The sequence below is a fragment of the Falco cherrug genome, chromosome 5 (genome assembly GCF_023634085.1).
Source record: "Falco cherrug isolate bFalChe1 chromosome 5, bFalChe1.pri, whole genome shotgun sequence".
Lineage (NCBI taxonomy): Eukaryota > Metazoa > Chordata > Aves > Falconiformes > Falconidae > Falco > Falco cherrug.
In genome coordinates this window covers 76,246,573-76,271,806 of record NC_073701.1, presented here as the reverse complement: position 1 = coordinate 76,271,806, position 25,234 = coordinate 76,246,573, and the positions used below count along the sequence as shown (strand labels likewise).

The following is a 25,234-nucleotide window of genomic DNA, read 5'->3' as shown; positions in this document are numbered from 1 at the left end:
AAACCATTAAATACCTGGAAAGGTTCAATTGTATTACATAAATAGTTGCTGAATCGGAAGAATTCAGTATTAAATTAGTATTTCAGTTCCGTTCTGCATGGGAACAGACAGGAATGGGGGAAAATCAATTCATGTGTATTAACCTGTGTCATCTGGATTTAGTGTAGAGTGGTTGAAATTGAGACTGATGGAAGACCAGCATGCTGGTAACATAAACTGGCAATGCTAATTTAGTTTATTTCATTTTGGTAGTAAATAATGCGATATTTCAGCCCAATTAACTGGGAGCCAATTAAGATAAATGTTTACTTACAGTGAAAGGTTTCTAAAGGTTTCTCTTAACCCAAGCATGGATACTGATTTTGTGTGATTACTTGTGAAAAATGAATTTATTCATTTTGACTGTCTGAAAAATTGGAGCAAGTATAACTTGTAGTTATTCATACTTTTACAGTATTTAGCACGTTACAGAAGTAACAAGCTGCTGTCAATGGACAGTCCTAAAAGGTATAGTTTTTTTTAAAATGCTGAAGGGTGACAAATTATATTAAAACTAAAGAATAAGCCATGGATTTATAGGTCTGCGGGCAGACTGTTTCTGTGAACCACTTGACATACTCTGCAAGCCAGGGTCACAGTGTATTGTATCTGCTGTAAGTAGAAACTCTAGGGTTTTTTCTGTTTAGCTAAAAAGTAAGATCTACTGAGGTCAAGATCTTAAAGCTTTGTGTTGGGTAGCTACATGTCAGTGGATCCAATAAGCAGTATTTTATTAGTAAAAATATGTAGCGTCTATTTGGCTGGGACCTAAAGTGGTCTTCACTCTTGAAGTTATTTATTATATGAACCAAATGCAATTGTCAGTATAAAATCATATGTTTTATTGCTGTTTTAATAAATTCCAAGAAGTATGAACTATTAATGCAGATACTGCTCTTTCAGGGTTTTTTTCCTGCACAGTGTGATTTTGAAATACCATTTTCATAAACTGTTTCTTGGTTGTCCACATAAAATTCTTTTTCTTACTGTGGGCAGCAGAAATGATAGGTATCTTGCATTTCCTCCCCTCATCAAAATATTAGAAGGATAAAAAAATACATTTTATAGGGACCTATAGATTCTCTTTCAACAGCAGTAAGTCAAAAGAAGTAATGAATTTCAGAATTTAGATTCATATTGAGAGTAGTAAATAGAACACGAAAGAAATATATTTCTATTATCTTTTTTCATTCCTGTCAAGATTTTAATTGTACTGGGAATAATGTATTTTTTTTGCCAAAGGATAAACTTGCATGTTTTCATGCTCCTATTTCTTCTCTAGGTTCCAAAATGTTAATTAAGCTTTACATATGCTACATATCTGTTACTGCTATGTGAGGTTTACGTACAGTACAATAAATCCTCTAAATTTCTAGGCTACAAACTATGGCAAGAAAAGTTTCTCTCAAAATTCAGTTGTGTGAATTCCAGATAGCTAACTTTTTGAAAATATCAGCTCTTACTTGTTTCTGAAAAATAATTTCATAGTGGGAAAAGATAGCTCTCCTGCAGTAAACATGTTTATACAGTGCTATAGTACTACACATAATTTTGAAATATTAGAAGGATTTTGAATAAAAATTGAGATTTCAATGGTGGTTAATGCTATCATGGCTTTGTCAGTGGTTTTCTTGACTGATATGTACTTAAATTTTAATTCTTAACTGCCCTAAGGCATGCGAATGTTGTTTGCCTGGGGATTGAATCTTGTTTTTAAAGGATGGCAGTGCTGCTTGGTCTTCCTGGAAGCACACCTGAAGCAATAATCTCTCCAAAGTTGCTGGTTTAAGGAGTCTTGATACTTATGTGGTTTCTGCTGTCTAAGAGCCTCTGGTGAAAAGTTTCCAACAGCTATGAATTGATTTTAAGTCCATGTAAGAGTGGAAGTTGACATTGTCTATATAATGTCATCGTTTTGTTAAAAGGTACTGGACAGAGCAGAACAGCTGAGGGAAATGGAAGCAAACATCCTGCCAGCATTTCTTCGGCTTCAAGAGTTGGTAAGTTTCTGAAAAAAAAAAAAACCAGCCATGTGAGTCCTGCATATTGAAAGTAACTAAACACATGGTATCTGTCCATCTAGGCTTGCAAAATTAATTTTACCCCACCCCCCACCCCAGTAATCACCTGGCAGTGGTCAAAACTAGAAACCAAACCAGAATGTAAATGTTGGCAGGTTTTTCTTAATTCTTTTTAAGAATTCTGTTTTAATAGTATCTTGTTTTATGATATCTGATCTGTTGTAGATTCTTTTGAGGCTGGTGTCAGATATATAGCTGTCTTTTCTGTAATTTTTTTTTGTTTTTAAGAAGAATTTTTATACTTTTTAAATAAAGTTCTGTAGTAATTGGCGAAAAAAAATCTCAAGCACGCTGTAATCTGTAAGGAGAAGCTTCAACATAGCTCCTGTCAGCTTGGTGCAAATAAATAAATAAACCCCCTTTTAGAGTTTGTCAGATGTTTGTGTGGGAATCCAAGGTCTGCTTTTGAGTCGGCTGCTGATTCAGAGAGCCCAGCCACATTGAAGGAATTCAGCATTGGAATTGTGAATTTTCAATTTGTGAAACATTTGTTTTCCTCAAGTTTCTCCAGTGTGAAACTTCAGAACACTATGCAGTGGTCAGCTTGGGGATGGTCAGTAGACCACCAGCTATTTAATTGTTGCTGGAGCTGCACAGCTGCAGCTGTGAACGTACTTTATGTTGGCAGAGAGTTTGTACACTGCTATGCCACAGTATGTTTCTGATTGGAGTAAACCATTGCATCTTTCTCTCCCTTCTGTAGTATCAAAGCTTATGCCTTGGAATAGGGAAAAATGGTGCATCCTCTGAAAAGAAATTGAGGACAAAACCAGAAGATGGTGGTACTTTGAAATATCTGAACATCTGAATAGCTGAAATGATACTTATTATCTCAAGATTTTTGTGTGGTACTCTTAATCTTCTGGTGACACTGATTTCTCTATTTGCTGAATGAAGACTTGATTCACAGCTGTGTTCTTAATGCTGGCAGCTGGTGTGTTTTCTGGCTCTTCTTGTCAGTTCTTACCATGTTCTGGATTTTGCTGCCCCAGAAGTAGAAACAACCTGGCAGAGACGGGAGGAAACCTTGGGCCTATGATTGCTGTTCAGGAACCAAAAAGGCTTAAATTCTGGACTGAGGCTTTGTAAAACTCTTGTGCAGCTGATGTTGCAAAGAAATGTTGTAGGAGCAAATCTACTACATCACTTCCTTTCCTGGAGTGAAGGGAGGCAAGAAACTTCATCAGTGTTGAAAGACTTCATGGAACTGGTGAAGAATGGATTATGGGATGCCTGATTTCCATGAAGATTATGGTGGGAAGTTTTTCATGTTGGAAGGCCTGTCAGGAGCTAAACTAAAAATACTCTAGCACTTTTTATCAGCTAAAATACTAGGAAGTCTGGGAGAGGAATACAACTGAAAGAAATCTATGGAAAGATGAACTTTTGTTAGAAGAAAAAAATGTTCCATAAAACCAGGGAAAGAATAAACAGTAAAGAATATCAGTGGGTGCCACATTGGCAAGAAGTAGAAAGAGTAAACAAAAGAAGATTCTACTTGAATTTCAGGGAAGGGGAATAGCATTTTAACTTTTATTTCAAGTCATTCATATCTCATATTAAGCATTGTAATTTGATCAGGTTACTTCCTTTTATTTTCTTGAGGCACCTCGATAGTTTTGAAGTGTCTTTCTTGAAAAATTATATTTAAAAACATCTTTTGTTATGCAGGATTTTTAGTACGGTTACAAAAAACTTGCAAAAAGGAAGAATGATGCATCAGTTAGCTTCATATTAAGAAGCTGATACATTGCAGGGTTATCAAAATAAGGATATTTTTTTTTTAATGTGAAGCATGTTGTTGTCTATTGACCAAAACATCAAACTCAAGGCAAATAAATTGTCAATAAAAAATCAGTGAAAAAGAATGTATTATTATGTTGCAGCCATTGTTGGTAAGGTACACAGTTAATACTGGTTTTTTTGTTCTGGGATTTTTTTGTTTATTTTACAAATAAGCTGGTCATTAAAAACAAAGTACTATATAGCTTGATTTCAGACGAAAACTGAGTGGTTTTTTGCTTTTTAACTTTTTCTTTTTGTTCTGAAAGTCTGGGTTTATTTACCAAAGTAAAATGCTGTCTTAACTGTGGGAGTAAGGCAGGAATCTGCTTGGTATTGTCTAGTACCAGAGCTCTATCACCCCACAAAGCTTACATGTCAGTGAAATGGCAAGGGATGCAGAAAAATCTCATGTAATTATGAAAATCTGCAAATGAGCTTCTTGATTAGGCCAGCTGAAGCTTTATTTCTATGCCAGTAATTTGTATTGAGCTGTAAATTTGATGATTTTTGTGGGACAGAAAACTCACAATAATAATTCTTCTCATTTTCATTCTCAATTTCTTCTCTCTGTAGACTGACAGAAATGTGACAGTTGTTCTGCTCAGTGAAATAGTATGGGAACTGTTCCGTCCAAGTATTGGATGCTTTGAGCCATTCACCTTGTATTTTCCTGATTACAGCATAGGTAAATAATTCTTTAATCTGCTTTTTGGGGAGTCAATAATACTTTGTCAAACAACATCCAAATGTTCTTTCTGTGTTTATCAGTATGCCTTTTACAGAATCCAGAATATGTAATATTCCTGGGATGTAAAAGCCTGTATTCACACAACCTCTAAAAGATTTGTCTGTTTCCACTTGCCAAAACACTTCAAAGTAACATTTGGTTCCCTTAGATTTGCTGATTCTTTTAATCAGCGTAGTTTTTTGTGGATTTTGGTTTTTTTAGTGATGATTACAGTTTGGTTTTCCACTTAACTTGTAAAATGCAGTCAGTTTATTGTTAGCTTTAGATAAGCAAAACTTATTTTTGTTTAAACAGGACACCTGCAGAAGATCTTGTCTCAGAATCATCCCCCAGAATATTCTGCGGATTTCTATGCTGCATATATCAATATTCTGCTTGGTGTCTTCTATATGGTCTGTAGGGACCTGAAAGAACTTCAGCATCTGGTGAGATGAGCTCCTTTAGATTTGTTACTTTGTTTTGGGGTACTTTTTGCCAAATGAGCTCTGAAAGTCTAGATTTATTTTTGAATAAGGACAAACAGAAAATCATGGCATCATAGAATGGTTTGGGTTGGAAGGGACCTTTAAAGGTCATCCATTCCAACACCCCTGCAATGAGCGGGGCCATCTGCAGCTAGATCAGGTTGCTCAGAGCCCCTGCCAACCTGACCTTGAATGTTTTCAGGGATGGGGCATCTACCACCTCCCTGGGCAACTTGTTCCAGTGTTTCACCACCCTCACCATAAAAGATTGCTTCCTTATCTAGTCTGAATCTACCCTCTTTAAGTATGTGTTAGCTGAAAATGCAGTTTCGCTGAAAGTCCATAAAGAAGGCTGCAATTGTTTTGGTGGCTGTAAAGGGTTTCCATTACTATGTACTTTTCCAGTCAGAGGAGACAATAGCTGCACTAACAAGATGCCAGTCTGCATGGGGTTCACCCAGCCTAGAACATCTGTTTTGGTTTTTGAGCTCAAGCTGTTCCTTTATATCAGAGAGTGACTAGGAAGACTAGGCTACCTATTTTTACCTGTTGGGATAAGAAGGTAGATGTGATTAAACCTTTTATTCCTACTAATAAATACAGCAGAATCGATTGCTGCAATTGCAGCAGTTTTTGAGGAACAACTCCATTACTTGGTTAATGATTTTTTTGTTTGCAGTTCAGTCAGAGGTAGTAATAGTTACAATTTTACTTTTTCAAGCAGTGATAAGCCTCACAGTGCTGCTTCTCTTCAAGTTATTTTTACATGTGCTTATGTGAATTTGCTCTTATTCCTGCCTTCTTGCTTGCATGGACATCTGTAATCCCTAAATAGCCTTCTGTTGTATTCATTTTCTGGACTATAGAGTGGAATGCCAGAACAGGTGCTTTCAACATTTGAAGAATGCAGGTCTCAGCATGTCCATTCTCAAGTTCTATTGTTTCCTGTGTTTATTAAATGTAACTTGCCACCAACGTTCTTTATACTTCTACTTTATGGGAAATTTAAGTTCAAATTTGAAATATTTTCCTATATTATTCAGGAATGTAAAATTTTCACTTGATTTGCCTCCTGTGGAGGGTTTTAAGGTAAACTGCTACAAGCCAGATCTGCAGCACAGTTTTACAGAAACATAGCATATTAATATGACTCAAAGGCCTAGAGAAGCGAGGAGTGACATAAATGTTTTCACTGTCTTTGTTTTGGAATTAAGAATAAAATAGTTAAGTCAAAGTTCCTGCAGTATAGTCATGCCTGAGGGAACAAAAATAAACTGAAGGTGTTTGGTAAAAGGAGTTTTAACCATATATCAATTGAAGAACAAACTAACAGAAGAAAAATAAAAGATTACTTGATGGTGACCTTTGCATAAGAAAAGCTGAACAGCAATAACAATTATTAGCTGACCAGATTATTATTTAAATAACTACTTTGTACAAGGAAATTTTACAAGTTTGAAGGGATCAGTGGTTATGGCCGGTGAACAAAGCAGTGCTGGTGAGAGAATCTGAACGTCCTGCCTGCATTTCCATCAGCACCATGTAGCTAAACTTCAGCTGAACTTACCTGTTAACTATAAAGGTTTTATATTTAAATGAGATGGCTGACATCTGATGGAGGTGCAAATAGAAACTAGGGTCACAGTTCTTCTAGACATGTGCTTGAGCGATTCTGCTTAACAGAACGATTTCATTAGCTTTAGATGTAGTGTTTGTGTGTGTGTGAAATACTAACATTATGAAAAGATTTATGTAACTGGACCATAAATTATTGTGCTTGACAGGTCTCTTCTGTAGAAGGTAATGACAGACACATACAACCCTCTGCGGGCTTCTGAACAACTCCGTAGTGGCTAATAGAGACTCTAAATGTGTATTTTACTATGCATGATTATTAATGAATACATTCTGGAATGATTTTAGATTTAGATGTGGAAGTTACTGCATTGAGTTCTGTATACTAGCACAGAGATTTAATAAGGTGCAATAGGACAATAGGAGCAAGAAATGTGAGGATTGTTATTTTACAAAATTCTGTGTGATACTGATTTAACCACTGTAGAAAAAAATCTAGATGACAACATTGTCAAAATTCTCTCAATCTTACCTTAAGCAAAAGGATATAGTTTGAATATGGAATGTGTTAGCAGGGTCGGTTTATATTTGGGGGTTTTGTTTGTTTGTTTGGGTTTTTTAAAGTAATTTTGGTTTGTGTGTGTGGTCTACTTTTCCACATGCTGAACTGCTCCTGGAATGGAAAGTTTTATGTGAAAATGGAGTAAAAAAAGTTAATTAAGACATTTTTATTGCATTTATAATGTTTAATTACTATTTTTTGTAAAAAACCCGATGCAACCTCTGAGTACAGTAAACAGATTTTGCTGAGATCAAAACCAAGTAACCTGTGATAGATGACTTCTGCTTGTGTTTTAATCTACAGAAGTATTGTGATGTTTTACAGTATAACATTTGGAAGTAAGCAGCATAATTAGTAACAAAAATAATTCATTGCTTTTGCAAAGTAATGAATTATGCTGCTTGTTATATTCTGTAGCTAAATCAAATATATTTAAATTTTTAATGTGTTGTACTTTTTACTTTCTGTAGGCAGTGCTCAATTTTTCTAAATACTGTGAACCAGTGGTCAGAGGAGAAGGTAAGTTTATGTCTTTAGGTTGAGCGGGTGTATGAGAGTACAGGTGCCTTCCTGTGGGTTTTGTGGAGGACTTTGCTTTGATCTTCATTGTGTTGTGACCATTTCTCTGGTCACGATGGCCATACTTATTCCAGTTGCACCCAGTAGGCAACATTTGCAGCGGAAGCAGTAGATGGCATTTGTGGGTGGTGTTTTACGGAAATGAGATGGAAATACTGTGAAAACTTGCTTCCCCCCTATAAATCTTCTTCCTTACTCAACCACCAGGACTTCTGCGAAGTAATGGGATAAGTAATTTCTCTGTCAAGGCTAAAAGGAGAAATGAAAGTGGGGGTTCTGCCACACTGTCCCAGAGTATCTCAGAATACCCACAGAGAAACAGCCTTGCATGGTAGCGTGTGCTTACAAATGGATGATGATGGTGCATCATCCGAATACAGCATTTCAGAGTCAGGGTGTTAGACTTACATCTTGCCTGTGGTTATTCAGGTGTCAGAGGTAAGACTTGTAGTGTTGTGTGAGTTAAACATCTAACAGAGCTGATTCTGGCTTGATGCAGCAAATGAACGTGACACCCGCAAGCTCTGGAAAAATATTGAACCTCATTTGAAGAAGGCAATGCAGACTGTTTATCTCCGAGAAATATCCAGGTAATTTGGGGAGCGAGGGTTTGTTTTGTTGAGGTTGCTGTTTTTAACAAGCTTCCTCTCTGAATATTTGATGATAATAAAAGTATTACGTTTCGTGGCATTTTTTTTTCTTGCTAGGTAGAATCTTTTTAATTTGTATTTCTTTCTTGCCATATAATGTTAGAAATAGGGCATCTCAGGAGGAAATTTTTAAACAAAACAGTATTTGCAGCATATAAAATATTTAAGTAAATCAGTGGCAGCAAGCTGTGTTCTGTTTTCACTGATGGTCATGCAGGTATATCCATTTTCTGTCATACATGAAGCTCCCAGGCATGGGAACCCATCCTCAGAATGTACAGGCACATTTTAAAGCACACTTGTAAAGTTGATTTGGCAGATCCTCACTGTACCAAGGGTGGATGGAAGCTTCAAAATTCTTATGAGACATTACAGGTTTTGAACATAGGTGTTCCTTATCTTTATTTACTGGAGCTAGATTTGTACATTTGCTGTGCTTTCTGACCCCTTATTTTCTTGTCCAAGGGCAAAATTTTCCTTATATGGAATTGCCATTTTTGACAGCATTAAAAGCTGGTGTCCTGCTAACAGACGGAGTTTCTTGTGGGTATGGTTTTGGATTCCTTGTTTATTTCTTACGTTGCTAGACTGCTAGAAGAAAGATGGTGGTGTTCATTTTCAATGGCAATAATCACCTCTGATTTAATGTCTTCTCTGTCTTTAAGATGATTCTGATGTTATACCATGTAAATAGAGATAATTCAGTAGTGTTTTATTTCTTTACCTTTATACAAACATAGTGATTTCTTTCCTTTGAATGTCATTGAGGCCATAGAGTATTCTGGTAACAGAACTTTGGTGTGTAGCAGAAGTCTTTGCTAAATGTTTTGGAAAAGTGATCATTCCTTCAAAAAGAAAATGGATTTTACCCCGTATAAGCTAGACTTCACTGTACCATGAGGCATTATTCTGTTTGCCTCAGGTATGTATTTATACTCAGTATTGATCTTCATTACACACTCTACTCAGGATCATCCTGACTTCTTAGGTTGTGTAATTGCCTGCTCTAATTAGGGTGTAAGATAAGATTATTATATAAAATAGCTTATGAATTGTTTCCAAATAGCTGATTTCCTTCTTTACTGTTCTCTTTGATTATAAATTTGAGCTTTACTGGTTTTTTATTGGAAATTTCAGCTTTCTGCATAATAGTTCTAGGATTTACCTTTGTGTGCCAGTAAATGCTTGAGGAATTAAAATGACCTCATCAATTTTTCTGGCCACAGAACTGTAATTACTCTCAGCTTTTCTTCAAGTTGTAAGTTAAAGCAATAGAACTTTGCTATCGGCTGTTGTAATCCCTGAACTGAGATCAAAATGAAACTACTTTTTTCTACCTGTAAAATGGACATTGGATAAAAACTTTGCTTGTTGATAATTTGGTTGATAATTCATTATAATTTGAGTATTACATTAGCTCTCATTAAACTGTTTTCATGAGTTTTATGGCTTATGGCTGATAAATACTGTTCATAAACATCTTAAAAAACTCAAAACAGAAAAGCACTGGCGCTTTACAAAACCTGGGTGGTTTTTTTATCCCCTTGTGGTATACAAAATTATCTAAAATCACAACATTTTTAATATAATTTCTTAAGGGAATTTTAAGGTGAATTTTTTTGCTATTGTTTAGGAAAACACCAAACTATTTGCAGACATTTTTCACTGACAAAATGTTCCATCTGGATGTCTTGAAAGTTTTTAAGTAAAGAATGAATATTGCTTTGTTTTTTTCCATAGGCTTCAAAATTGCATTATGAAGTAATTACAGTGTTGTTCTCACTAGCATAAACAGTTACTACACAAATAAAAAATATATTCAAAACTATCAGTATTTTTTCTTTTTATCCAATTCTGCATTGTTCTTGAAACTTAGAATACTATTGCTGTTTGCTTAGTGGTGATAATAAGATGGAAAGAAGTTGTTGTTTTACAGTTAGCTTGTACTGACTTTTATACTTTAATATAACATTACTTTCTGCAGTTTTTTCAAATACATATAGTCTGCACATTATTGAAAGTTATGTGCAACATAGTAAGACTTGCACTAATTTTTAATTAGTTTCTTACTGACTGTATCCTAGCCAGTGTAATGAAATTAAAATATATATATACCAAGCAGGTAGTTTTCTCTAAAAGACTTAACAAATACTTTGTCTTTATATATTTGCATTATTTGTCTTTTAGCTCACAGTGGGAGAGCTTCCAGCGTGGCAGTGGAGAACCTGGGCAGTTGAAAGGTATTGGATACAGTAACTCTGTAATGTGAAATGTATACTTTTCCGTTTGACTTGGTGGTTATTATCTGAGAACATGTGAATAAAATTATATAGCTGAAGGTACCTGTTAGCATTCAGTTACAGTTCAGGGTAATCATGTTTTTTTGAGAAATGGTGTTCTACAAAGGACTATTTCCCCCCCTAGCATATATCCTGGTAGTAATCTTTTCTAAGGTCCTTTGTGGGTAAAAGCAGATTTCTTTAAATCAGTATTTCTTATGTAAGAATGGATGAGGACTGAGCTGACCCCTGATGGTCAGACCTCCATGTGCCAACTGTCAGAATTGTCTGAGTGGGGAGAAGGGAATATTATACCTGGTGTATTACACTGGATTAACATGTTCCTAAACAAAACAACTGTGCTGTGTCCTGATTTCTTGGCAAAGAGAAATACCAGAATTGCAAGAATCCTTTCTGTTTTTTCATTAAAGGAGTAAATGTTTGTTGATTTTATACTTTAGACAGGCTTGAAAGTTGAATCTCAATATATCTGTCAGCTGTCATTCACAATTTAGGAAGAAATACTGAAGCATTTTCCTGGTATGTCAGTCAGTCACGGTCTTTTGACCAGTTTGTAGTTTGGGAACACTTAATCCATATTATTTATCATGACAAATAATTTCTTCTTTAGATAGCAGGTAAAATTGCAATTATCTTAAGACAATTTAAGCGGCTGTGATCAAACTGTTTCCTGTATTTGCATTATGATCAGAAATTTTTTGACATTGTTGATGAAAGGAATTTCATTCAAAGTGTTCTTAGTAAACTCCCTCCTTCTGTGCCTAGATGGTCATGAAAAACTTTTGCACCTGAGAACCCAAAAAAGGGAGGCTTTATTGAAAATGCATTTTGTAATATTTTTAGGTATATGTAGAAGGAAAAATTGCCTTATTGGTAAGAAGCATTTGATAATAACATGCTTAGAAAGCAATTATAATAAATTTTACTGTTGATGTAAATAACCATATAATTCAGTGCACGATGCAGTATTGCCAGGTCAAGAATGGTGTAGAAACAGATATTTCTGTATTAAAGTAAATTTATTTGGTGTTGGATTTTGTAATTAACATGCAGCACAAAGCAGTCTCTTGATTGTAAATGAAACTAAAACTGCTGTCCTTTTGTGCCCACATGAGAGGAAATTGTTACTAGCTGTCATCTAGGATGCTTCTCATCACACTGGGGGCTCTGAATCTTAACTTCTAATGTTTGATTCCTTGATCTTTATTTGCTGATGCTTGTGAATTAAGCATAAGGGTACAGGTACTTCACAGAACAAGATACCATTGAAGTGAAAATCTGTAAGCAAAGAAGGCACAAGAGAGACCCTTTAGTGGTCTCCATAGTTAGACAACTGATGAAGTAAGGTGGTTTGATCGTCCTACTCATATGCATTATCTGTGTGAAAGAAGCAACTACGTTTACAAAAGCAGGAGAACGTAAAGGGAAAAAATACAAAGTAAAAGTAAAAAGAGGGAAGGAAAATACTAGACTGTAGTTCTTGTGCCATTTAATGTGTGAGACTTTATATACGTGGTAGCAAGCTAGGTCAACTGGATCAATTTTAAAAGTTTGAAACCATTTTCTGTAGCAAATAAAACATTGGCTAAAAATTGTGAGATGCTGAACTATTTCTCAGAAGTGCAGCACGGCTTCTTTACCATGTCATCCCTATTCCTGGCTGAGCTGTCTGGCACAGTCTGGAGCACCCTCAAGGTTGGATCTTGGAGGAAAGCTTTGCCATTATATTTGAACATATTTCTTCATCTGCCCTGTTTGCCAGAAAAAAATAATCTTAAATGAAAGTATCCTGGGATTTTTTTTTTATTTTTTTTTTTTAGGGAGATCACACCTTACGATTTATGAATCCTCAATGGTTCAGTTAAAATTTCTGAGATGAATTCATAAGGAGTCCAGAATGTTAGTTTTGTTTAGCTTTGTGCCATTTCTTGGCCCTTGACTGATACTATGTCTGTGATAATGGGGTTGAGAAAGTAGCCATACTCATTTAGCTACAGGAGTAGAGCAGGAGATAAGGAAGAGTGCAAGCAAGTCTAATTTGAAGTTTGTGGATGGTCAGACTGGTTTCAGTGACTCATAAACTGTTTGTTTATTTTATAGGACTTTCTGCACATACACATGTGGAACTTCCTTATTACTCCAAATTTCTTCTAATAGCTGCTTACCTTGCCTCCTACAATCCTGTTAGAACAGATAAAAGGTTCTTTCTTAAGGTAATGAGATTTTTTCTTAGTGCTGCTTGTGGTATTCCTGCATACTGCATTTCCTTGTTTAAAACCCTTCAACTGTTCTGTTTCTCTGTGTGCGTCATTTGATTTGATCAGAAGTTTTTCTGTAGATCACATGTTGTGATTGGTAACGATCACTTCGTCGTTACTAATGGCAAATAAATCCAACTTCTTCATGTCACAATGTGTAACACTGTTATATAACACAGGTATTGTTCTTTGCTTTTGTAAGTTGGTACAGCTCCCTTTGGTAAAGATTTTAGTGGAGTACTTGCAGTGTCCTTAGGTATAAGCCACACTGAAATTTCCAGAGTAAGATACAAACCATAACTGCCTTTAGCCTTTTATGAGGTAAAATGGCATAGGGCATTGTTAACTTACACAATTTTAAGCTTCTGAAACAGAAATGTAAAATGGTTGCTTTTGTAGAAGATGTGGTTCTATTAGCTGGCACATGTTGTATTGAAATGATGGTAGTGCATGTTTTGGGGTGAATATATTAATCCTCACTACCAAATAATAAGCTAAACCCTGTTTTCTCTAAGTTATTGCCATGTACAAGTTGAATTTTTTTTTTCTTCTCTTTTTCTTTGGGCTATGTTGTGGTCATGCCACAAACAAATGCTATGGTGCCGTAGTTTGTAATCTGTCTCTTTCTTACCCAGGATCTTTATGCTCCTCAAGCCTGCCTCATTGTGTTGTTTTGGGGGTCTTTATATGACAAAACATAGGCAGGAAGACAGCTATCGGAAAAGTGATTGGGCAATTATGCTTTCTATGCATTTTACCAATGCCAAGGTTTTCTAGATTATTACAGTGTGTTTTAATGTATGCATGTGTGTATGTATGGTATTCATGATAGAAGGTTTGAACAACTGAGAAAATGGGAGCAAGACAAATCTGTACAAGTGTGCTTGCTTCCTTCTTCCCTCTTGAAAAAAAAATTGTAGAATCATGTTTTGAAAAGTTCCTGCAGTTCCTAGTGATGATATACTAGCAAGTTTTTAGTTTAAATATGGGTTTTGTGTTTCTGTTATGATCTTACTTTGAAAGCTGTAGCTGTTTCACCCTTCTGTCTAGTCCTTTCCTGAGAAGAATGGAGGCTTACTTGTAGTAAGTGCAGATTGACAAGTTTTCTTTAAGGGCAACCTTTGTTCTTTTCACTTGGCCAAAGCAATTTCTTTGTGAGAGATTTATTTGCTGAAGAAGTGGTTTTGCCCAGATTTTTCCATATCGATCTTGGAAATCAAAGAAACGGGAAAGCTGACAACAGTCAAGTCAGTAAAGCGTGTTATCAAAAAGTGCCATATCTTTCTTGTTTGTGTTCACTGACCAGCCTTGTCAATTACATTTTTTTTTTTGTTTCTCCTTTTTTAGTATCTCTGAAGTTAATTTCCACTCTTGCACCTGAACTGTAGTAAACTTGTGCACAAAAAGCATGACCTTCTATGGTTTTTGAAGCAGGGACCATGACGGTGTTTCAATCTCTGTTATTAAGTATTTTTGCTAAAAATTGGTGAATCAGGAGACCTTACGGTTGTTGCTACATGTATCATCGGATAGCAGTTAGCCCTTCATCAGGTGCTAAGGTGAATTTCAGAAACAGCTGCATCTCAAAGCCCAACAAAGTAAATGCTTTTCGGGAGTGGGGTGGGGGGGGTGGGTGTTGTTCAAGCTGAATGTTTTCATGAGTCATGTGGCCTGTGAAAATAGAATTAGTTTTATCAGATTTATAATGAGATTCAGAGTAGACTACAGAAAAGTCTTCTGGAGTGATTTGACTAAGGAGTGCTAGACAGCAAAAGGGCTGCAAACAAAGAGATGGTCATTGAGCTGCTAATGTGCACTACTAGTACAGGTGCTAGCCTATACACTGCACTGCTGGTACAGGTGCTAGCATATACTACAGCTAAAGATAAAGTCACAGGTTGTGGCAGCCTGGAATGCTAACAGACTGATAAAGCAATGAAGCAGTAATTGACAGCGCTGCTGTTAGTTATGTGAAAATTTAAGAGCTTTGCAGTAGATGGAGAGAATAATTTGAAGCTGGTTTTGAAAGGTAGTCTTTAAAACAAAAAAGTATAGCAATCTATATAAAGTCTTCCTTTTATCATTTTAAAGAAACCAGGATTAAAAGCTAACTGAAAATTAGTCCTGAATTTCTTACGTTTCTTTGTGCTTGCGTAGAAATAGGGCACCTGCATACTTGCTTTGAAACACTTTTGATATAACTTAAATACACCATATGGACATCCCAGCATAACCTTTAAAATGCACGAATGCAGTATGTTGTGATCCATCACTAAAATGCCATATAATGTCAGGCTTGATCACTTTCCCTTCCAAAAGGTCTCTGTTACCACTGCAGCCTTCTTTTCAAAGGCATGATAAAAAGATTACTTTGCTGTCTCTAAGTATGTGTGATATGTATCATTGAATGAACTACTTTTTTTTTCTAATCTAGCACATGATGTAAAGGAAACTTAAAGCCCTGTCTAATATTAAGCTCTTCAGAAGTCAGTCAAGAAGAGGCACAGTTACTGAGATCGTCTTGACGTGGCTGAGTAGTGAGGTCCACAAACACTAAGTACAAGATTTTAAACATGATAATGAGAAGTTAATTCCTTCATTTGAGATATTTTTTTCCCTTATTCATTGACCATGCTTGTAAGGTATACTTAGTAATAAGGTATATTTCTGAAGGCAGTGGAAAAATTCAACAGGCGAGAATTTTTTTTCAGATATTTTGAGAAATAGCACTTAACTGTTTTTAAAGAATATTATATATGTACCTCTCCACTAGTTTTATACATCATTTACATGTCATCCTTCATGGCTGTCTTTGTGTTTTTAAATTTTTTGTTTTTACACATTCATTTGTAACATCTTGTTTACTGTATTTCTGTCCTTGTCTTGCCTTCACTTTTTCAGCTGAGATCCAAACCCACTTGATACTCTGGATAGTCCTTCCTTTCTTAAGGCTACTTTAAAACTGTGCCTTTTTAAATGATGTTTCCCTGCAGCCTTTTCGCTTTGTCGTTTAGCTCCTGCACCTTGAGCTGTCTTTGTATTTCATTGATTTAGTTCCTGCTTGTCATTCTGCCAACTTGTGTACCATCCAAATTTTAAAATGGAGCAGATAAAAGGTGAAAATTCAGATGGATTTTATGCATGGATACATTTTAAAAATGAAGTGGCAATCATTTAAACTTGTCTGGAAAGAGAAATGAAACATCTGTCTTTTTCATTAGATGATTGAGGATAGGAGTAGGATGGTGGCATGAAGTCATATTAAAAACAAATTTTTACTGCCTCTTTTCATCAGTCCCTGATCAGATCAGAAAAAAAAAAGTCACACATGTCACCAAAAAAATATTCTTGTGTTGTTTTTTGGCTTGGCACCGCTTGCAACACAATGAAGCAAGAAGTAAGGCAAGTATAATTTTAAGGCTTCTAGTAAGAAGGATTGCTAGTAATACTGGAGGTGTAGTAAAGAAGCAGACCCAGACTAGTGTACTACCATATGTAACGTGTCTGTCCTTTGTTCACGGTTTTGATTCTCTTTGCTATAGAAGCGGCATAAAATAACTGACATATAATATTTTCTCATCTGTTGTTTACAGCATCATGGGAAAATTAGGAAGACCAACTTTATGAAGAAACAGGAAAAGGTATGTATTTTACCTTTCTAAGCTGAGCTTGGCAACAAATATTTTTTCTGCTGTACTGCTGGATGTATACTTTATTTTACCTCACTGTTTACTTTAGATACAACAGAATTGCATAAATAACAATTATTATTGTATTTGTTTCGTATGTTACAAATTTCTGTATGATACACACATTTTTATTTCACTGAAAGGTAAATGTAGCATGAATTTGCTTCCTAAAGCTATATTTTTGTGTATAACAAAAAGTGCTTAAAAAAGGTAGTTGAAGGACATAATATAGGGAAGAGCCAGATATTGGAATTTCTGTCAAAGATATTAGAGTAATAGGTGGTTAGTAGCTTTGAAAGTCGAGTCACTTTAATTCCCAGTGATGCAGTGAGGTATAACACCTTAAGTTTGTGTGTTGAGGCTTGGAAACGTTGCACTTCTGTCTGTTGTTAAGGATTCCGTCAGACTATTAACTGACCTTTTCATGATTATAAATAGCTAAACTTAATTGATTTCAGTGGAGCTATACCAGTTTTTACTGACAGAGGCTTGATATGCTAGGAAAAATAAATACCTGTATGTATATTTATAACTAAAGTAAAAAGACAATTCAAATTTTAACATTGGTAACTTGACTTATTTTTAAACAAATCTATAAATAATGAGCAGTGCAGACAAGCACTGAATTCCTACTGAAATAATAGTTATATCCTTTTCTTCTCTAAACTACAGGCAGTATAAATAATATGAGAAAAAATTTAATATGATATGTTGCCTAATAATCCTTGGCTTCTGATCCTGCCTATAGCCTTTTCCCTAATTTTTCTCCTGCCCTTGCAAGAAGAGAGTCCTTGGCTGTCCAAAGACTTTTTCCAAGTTCTCTTATTTCTGTAGGAGCACAGTTTTTGCATGTGAAAGTGTAAGTGAGCATACTTTTAGTTCAGCAGTATGAAGTGTTTCACTTTTAGGTAGATATTTATGTGAATTTAAGAATTTTGAAGTCTCTGAATGCATGTGCCCTGTACATGTAGACCTCATGTGTTTTGTCCCTGGCACATGAACTCACAAGAACTTCCAGAGCATTTAATGATTTTCAGGACTGCTATGTTCTTGAAATAGCTCCACATCTTAATTAGTTGATAAATATTTTTCAGGAGAAGGAATAATTATTTTATGTTACACCAAAATCATCTTCTTTCTTTGCATCCTCTGCAGGAAAGGTGTTTTTTTATTTTTTGTTGGCAATAGATTTCCAACTTGGATGATGAGATGGGAACAGCTAGGAACATAAAAGGAATGGGAAAATAGAGATTTGATGAAGAAATTCTGAGGTCACGATCACCTTAACTGTACTGTAGAGCTTGTTCTCTTGTGTCATTGTTTATGTTAAATGGGCTTGTATCTGAGGTTGCTACTTGGTGTTCAGAAGTGCCCACATTAACGATAAATTGGTTTTCATTTTATTATTGTTCGTGCAGCAAACTAAATGCTACTGACTAGGTACAAAACCAGAACAGATGGAGATACTAAGGAAAGAACTGTAAATGAGGGTAACTCAAATGTAATGTAAACAAAATTAATGGTCAAAAAGATGAGTAAGATTTCAGTTACTTCTTTGATTAGATTAATTCTAGTTTTGTAGACTTTATATTACCCTGCAACCTAAGCACTGAACTATTATACTGAAAGTGTGATTGTACTTGTGTGAGCTAAAGAAGCTTGGTTTATTGTTCAGCTGTAATAACTTGCATGATCAGGAAGAACTTATAAGAATGCAAATGAAGAGAATTACAGCTTCGTAATCCTGGTAAATATAGTTAACAGAAAATATCTCTTGAATTGACAGTGTCACAAAACTTTGATTGTGTGACATAAACTGGAGTGTGTCTTAGGGATTAATGAATAGGAAAGGAACTTTGTGGCACTTCAAGTAACTTTGCTTCTAGTTACAGTGCACCAATTCTCTGCTTATGGTGTCACTTCAGGGGTAAGGACCCTTTTTGCTATAAGTATTGATGCCAGAAACTGAAAGTGCTTGTAGGTTCATAGCAGAGTCTGGTTTTGACGGTTTTTGAGGCAGGGTAGCTGTGATAGTAGGGAACAGGACTCAGTGCCTGGGAGGATCTTCCAGACCTATCTACGTTCCTTTTCCTATACTGTAACCTTTATAAATATTGGTACAGATACACAATCACCCAGATGTAAACTTTGTATATTTTGGTACTATGATTCTATAGTGAGGGAAACTGAAATACAGGGGTAAAGGATTACTCTTCTGGTTTCAGCTGGGATGGAGTTAATTTTCTTCTCAGTAGCTGGTGCAGTGCTGTGTTTTGAGTTTGGTGTGAAAATAATGTTGATAACATCTTTTTAGTTGTTGCTAGGTAATGTTTATATTAAGTCAAGGACTTCAGTTTCTCAGGCCTTGCCAGCAAGCGGACTGAAGAGGCACAATCAACTGGGAGGGGACACAGTCAGGTCAGCTAACCTAAACTAGGCAAAGGGCTATTCCATACCATAGAGATGCTGGGTGTATCCACTAGGAGGGTAAGCAGCCACCAGCTAGCCCTGGCCTAGGGACTGGCTGGGCATCGGTCACCAGGTGGTGAGCAATTGTGCTGGGCGTCACTTGTTTGCTTTTTTTTCCCCTTCCCTTTGGATTTTATTCCTCTCCCCTTCTCGCTCCTTTACATTATTATTATATTAGATCTTATTTATTTTGTATCAATTATTAAATTGCTCTTATCTCAATCCACAAGTTGTACATTTTTTTGATTTTCCTCCCCATCCTGTTGCAGAGTGGTGGTGTGTGGCATGAGTGAGTGGCTGTGTGGTACTTAGTTTCTGGCTGGGGTTAAACTGTGACAATTACATTATGTAGTGTTATAAATAAAGGCTGATTTGCTTCAGTTGGTGTGTCAGTATACCTTCCCTCAGAGAAGCTTGTCTAAAGACCAATTTACAGATCAGATTCACGTAACTCCAAGTGGGTACCTGCATCTAAGCTAGTATCTTTTTATAGCAGAGCTAGTCAATGCAGTCATTGGAGTGTAGGGTGTGATTAGTCTCATACTAAAGTAGGTTATACGTTCAGTTAGATGAATTGCACCATAAATTGTATTGATTAGACTTTTTACTGGCTATAATGGGAACGTAGAAAACTAGTTTGGCTGTACATACCTACTTGGCAGGAAGCTAACGTTAGATGAAATAAACCCTTAAAAGTTTAGATACAGCCAGGCTAAATATCTTTTGATTCTTAACTCTGTTCAGTCCAGAGGCTGTGGGTTTTTTATTAGAAAAATAAATCTTGTGAATGAGGGAAAATACTGTCCTTATTCTATTAGTTGCTTTGTTGCTGTTAACAGCACAATTTGTTGGGTTTCTTTGCATGGTTGCCCTGGAACAGTGTTTTTCCAGTTTAGTGACAAGTGAGAGATCTTCCTGGTGAAGCTACTTTTGCAGGAGTATGATTTTTCAGATGTCAGCCTGTCAGAAGATCAAATGTGTTGGTGTGATTATTTTTTTTTAATTGGAAAAAAGTTTGTCTAGTATATCTGCTTCAACTTCAGTCTAGGTTTTGTTTTGTATCAGAATTCCTAGCTTACAACTTAAGATGCTTTATTTGTATGGCAACCAGGGAAGTTCGGAAATGCTTTGAGCTAAAAAAGTGAGAAGTGTAGTTTTGTCTTTTCAGCGTGTGCTAAAAAGGTTGAAAATTCAGCCAACTGATGCTAAGGACTTTCTCCCTTCTGTGCAGGTAATTTAGTTTGTGTTAAGCTTTTACCTTTTAAAGAATGCTTTTGGTTCTCATTCTTGTTTGTGAAATTCTGGAATGCCTATACATGGTTTGCAGTTGTGGGACGATGAAAGACTTAGGCCAGTTGAACAGTGGGAACATGAAACTCTTGACACAGTACAGGAAAAGCACAAGCACAGATAGTGGCAACTGGGGAAAAGTCTTTTTTGAACCATTAGGCAAGCGTATTGCCAAGGGGGAAAGATGATAGAGGGTGGTAGAGGACAGACAGAATTAATTAGATGGCTACAAAACTTTTTGAAGACAGTTTCTAAATGTGAAAGTTGTCTTTGTTTTTAACTGAGCTGAGGGATCCCTTGGATTTTATAAATACTGTTCTATACAGTATTATGCCTTAGCTCCTTGCAGAAGACTTGTAAAATTGTTATTCTATACTATGTTCTGTTTGGAGGACTTTCTAAACCATTCCTGTTCTTCCAGGAATTTATTTCTCTCAAAGAAATAAAAATGAAGTGCTTCTTCAAGAAATTATACTTTCTTGGAATTAACTCTTCTGGCTTTTCCAAACGATAGCATTTCTCTCAAATAATTTGAAAGTTCAAACCAGTATTCTGTCTAAGCAGAGAGCTGGTAATATTAAGAGCAAGAAACCTGTGAAGCAACTTTATGCTAAACACAGCTTCAGAAAGCAAACATGCTAAGTATGCTTGCTAGCTGCTTGGAGTGCGCAGTTTTTAATTACTGTGTGTTTGACTTCCCTGTTGATAATAAAGAGTATGTTTCACATAACTGGCATGTTTAGAAGCAGAAGGGCAGGGAATTGTACAGTTCATAACTTACACCATACCTGCATTCTAACTGAGAGTGCTGTGCTGAAGTTTTGACTACGTTTCCATTATTTTTCACATTTATTTCTTTGTTAGCCAAGAGGTAGCTTTGGGGACACTTCCTAGATTTGAAAATCTAGAATATGTATTGGAAATACCTTTTTGTTTTGCTGAAGAAATGAGTGGTTGTGTTTTATTGATGACTAACAGCACAGAGTTGCTGGTGGGTTATTTGAGAGATGTTCTTTCCCAGAAGCATTTTGAAACAAAGTTTATTTTGAAATTTCTCTTTAATCTTGGCTGCTGTGCTAGTAAGAATAAATCAATGTACACTGCAAAAAAGGAAACTGGATGTCAAAGTAGAGAGAATGAAATACAACCTTAAAAGGAAACAAGTATTTTCCTTGTCAGAACTTTTGACAGTCTGGGTCATAAATAAATCTCTGTAGTCCTAACAATGCTTCCTGAGTTGTAATACTGCCCAGCTCTGCCTTATGAAATGTTCTCCTTTTTGTAAAATTGGTTATTTTAAAAGTATTTAACAACGAAAAATCAGGAACTCCTATTTCTCTTCATTCAACTGAATTTGGTGTTACTACATGCAATAACCTGAAATGCCCAAGATGTCCATCAGTGTCAGCTGAGGTGTGAAGATGAAGAGGGTGGTGTAAAAGAAGGATAAGGGACAGAATAGCTTTGTAAATGCAAAGTGGGGTAAATATGCTGTGTTCTGATAACGTTTGTCTGTAGCTGGTAGGTAGCTCTTAATACAGCAGCTCTTACCAGCAAAGGAGCTGACCTTGTGCTCAGCCAGCTGAACTCTCTATTTTAGCCAGCTGAACTTGTGGGAGGCAGATTCATGCTGGGCCTTCACACTCAACGCTCTTTGGGCTGCATCTTGAATACACAGTCCAGTGTTGCCCCCTTCCAGTACAAGGCACACATCAATAAACTGGAACAAGTTCATCAGAGAGGTATCAAAATGGTCAGAGGCTGGAGCACTTGCCCTGCGAGGAGAGGCAGAGGGAATTACAGTTGTTCAAGTTGGAGAAGGGAGGCCCAAAAGTAGCCTGTCCTGTATATGCAGAGATCATAAAGACTATATGATACAATGGTGGATAGTGAGAAACAATGAGTGTAATTATACTGGATATAAGGAAAACCTTTTTCCTTCTGAGGACAGCCAGGCAGTGACATGGGTTCTCTAGCAGAATCACCTAGAGCAGGTTGCTCAGGACCATGTCTAGCTGGGTTTTGAATATTTGTAATGATGGAGACTCCACAACCTTGTCTTGGGCAGTAAGTTGTAGTGCCCTCAGGTAAAAAAGCTTTTTTTCCTGTGTTTAGATACAATTTCCTGCATTACAGCTGGTGCCCATTGCCAAATTACTCTACTCGTGTTCTAGACCATAAGGCTGTTTTTCAGAGTAGTTCAGTATGACGTTTAAGATAAGAAACTCTTGTTATGACTTTGCATTTCTGTGAGAGGAAGAGAAAAGGTTTTGGCTAAAGTGATTCAAAGAAAGTGGGTACATTGATACTTTAGCAGAATCTTCTCTTTTTATGTTTTTTTCAAATGCAAATTCCAGTAAAATCTTCAGTCTTCAGTAACCAAAACGGTTGATGGTTTTATAGATTCATAAAAAGTATAGTTCTGTTGTGGGCAGTTCTGTGTAGGTGATAGTGTATTATAGACAGACTGTAGATAATTATTCTAAACCTTTAAAATTTTTCACTAGCTGGAAATTCTGTGTGCTTTTAAGAAGCCTAACTTGTCTTGCTGTTGAGAAACTGAAGAAAACTGTGTATCTTGAGAATGCCATAAAATATAGTCTGTCTTCTTTAATCTTTAGAATGGGCAAAGTAACTAAATATGACAAGTAAATTTATAAACGTAGTGACAGGAAAGTTGGCATCAGATCCTCTGTTATAGCTCAAAAATGTTCTGATTTCTTGTGCAGTTTGAGCTCTTGCCATGTTAAATAGAGGTCTATGTCTGTATCTTTATCTTGATCAATAAGCATGTATTCAGTGTTCTCCATAATATGTAAGTAGGCTGTATGAAAGACTACTGTGAATTATAGTGCCTCCCCAGAGGCTAAAAAGATGTGAGAATAACCCCCGGTGGTGCCCCACGGAAGATCTATTGGATTGACAAGTCTTGTTTCTGTTGCAGACCAGCAATCACCTCCTTGGGCCAAAGCCATTTCCCCTGGACAGATTGTTAGCAATATTGTACAGTATTGTGGACAACAGAGTTCCTCCAACTGCAAATATATTTTCCCAGGTGGGTGTGTGCTTACTTTCTTTATTTCCTTTTTACTGCCTGGAATTTTTGAAAAGGTTTTACATTGTTTTTTGTGAGTCGTCATTCTAATTAAATGTAATGAGAAAACAACCACAACAGTAATTGGAATTGAAGGCTCAGAGTAGTATTTATCTGCATTACTAACTATGAATTCAAGACTTCATCTGTGTAATGGTCTGAAACCTTCTAATAGCAAACTTTCTTCTGATCCCAGGCTGTGATCTGCGCTGATTAGGTCCTTGGCTTCTCATTGAAGCCTGTTAGCCTGCTTGCGTTTCAAGTGAAGTATATAAATGTTCACTGTCCTATGGCCAAACTTAGTTCCTTTGTAACATGTTACAGCAATGTAGTGGTGAAGAAAGAGCAGAGGGAAGAATAAGGTGCTATTTGCGGGCAAAAGGTGTGTGTTTGTGACGCATGTATCTGTAGGGATAATGTTTTCCATGGACCAGCTTTTAAGAGCCTTACAGAGGAGAGCGGGTATCCTGTTTCGCTAGATGGCAGCATAACTATAGAGTTGAGTGGAATTAAGTAAATCTGGAGTTTTCTCTAGTGCTCTGAGTTTGTCAAGTGTAAATACCTATTCTGTATAAGTAAAGATGGCTTTCTGTTGTCAATGTGATTCTTAGATCTTTCATCTCCACCTCAGAAGATCTCAGTTTCTGTCCTGCTTTCCAGTTGTGCTTAACTTGCAGAAATGTTTTCTACCTTTCCTTGTTAGGTCTCAAATTTAACCAAGGATTATTTGAATCTGATGTCTGTGTCTGTGTAAAGTTAGGAAACATATGCTCAAGATACTTAATTTTGCTACGGCTTTAATCATTACTGTTCAGTGTTCACACAAATGTTTGGCAAAATTAGTTTCCCAACTTTGTATAATAACTAACCATAAATATACATACTGTAAAATCAGGCAATAGAGAAGCTAGAGGATTGTAGTACTGGTTTATTCAGTGCTATGTGAATATCTTAATAGTGATGCGGACCAGGGTGCTTTACAGATGCTGTAGGGAACTCACACCTTCACATGATGTTTTCTCTCAAGCTCCTTTAAAGGTTATTATATGATCTGGGGCATGAGAAATTATTAGACAACAACCTCCAAAATCTGTTAATACAAGCATTTACTTTTTTTTGTAATTAGATGAGTGATTTTTCAGTCTACAGTCTGTACCCCTTGGGAGGTCAATGGATTAGCTCTCAGAGGTGTTCAGGAAGTGGCTGAAAAAATCAGGTTTAGATGTTTATGCATCCTCTGCTTGTTTCTTGCCTATCTTGTCATCTGGCACCTCAGTAATTCACTGTGCTTTCAGAAGGAACCCTAACTCTGTTAGTATTTCAAAGCTATGTGAAATTTCCTATGGGTGAGTGCCATATGAAGGGACACCAGAGATTGTTGAAGCAGGCGGTTTCTGACAGACTGGATGATGGCTGCAGCCTTGTAGCTACTTGTAGCAACTTTGGAGTACAAAGAATACAGGGACCTTAGTGTTCATTAAAATGCATACATTTGGCTGGCTATATTTATTCACTTTTTGGGGGGCCAGTGTCAGATGTAGCACGAGGTAATTGCTTTTTTATGGGCATTGTGTTGGTTCTTTAATTCATGGTACTGTGAAGTCTGTTGATCAGGTCTGTTCGTCAAGGTATCGCTCACGCCTCTTTCCTT

At 36.3% G+C, this 25,234-nt stretch overlaps 1 protein-coding gene across 4 annotated transcripts in view; it reads left to right on the top strand.

Moving 5' to 3' along the window:
- ORC5 (origin recognition complex subunit 5) overlaps positions 1 to 25,234 on the top strand; it is a 76,366-nt gene that overhangs the window by 10,913 nt on the left and 40,219 nt on the right. For all 4 annotated transcript variants that reach the window (XM_027811477.2, XM_055711773.1, XM_027811479.2 and 1 more), the window contains 9 exons: positions 1,965 to 2,039; positions 4,479 to 4,590; positions 4,948 to 5,078; positions 7,725 to 7,773; positions 8,333 to 8,423; positions 10,671 to 10,723; positions 12,884 to 12,996; positions 16,635 to 16,682; positions 23,434 to 23,544. In XM_027811477.2, the coding sequence (XP_027667278.1) occupies positions 1,965 to 2,039; positions 4,479 to 4,590; positions 4,948 to 5,078; positions 7,725 to 7,773; positions 8,333 to 8,423; positions 10,671 to 10,723; positions 12,884 to 12,996; positions 16,635 to 16,682; positions 23,434 to 23,544 (783 nt within the window). The remainder of the gene's footprint in view (positions 1 to 1,964; positions 2,040 to 4,478; positions 4,591 to 4,947; positions 5,079 to 7,724; positions 7,774 to 8,332; positions 8,424 to 10,670; positions 10,724 to 12,883; positions 12,997 to 16,634; positions 16,683 to 23,433; positions 23,545 to 25,234) is intronic.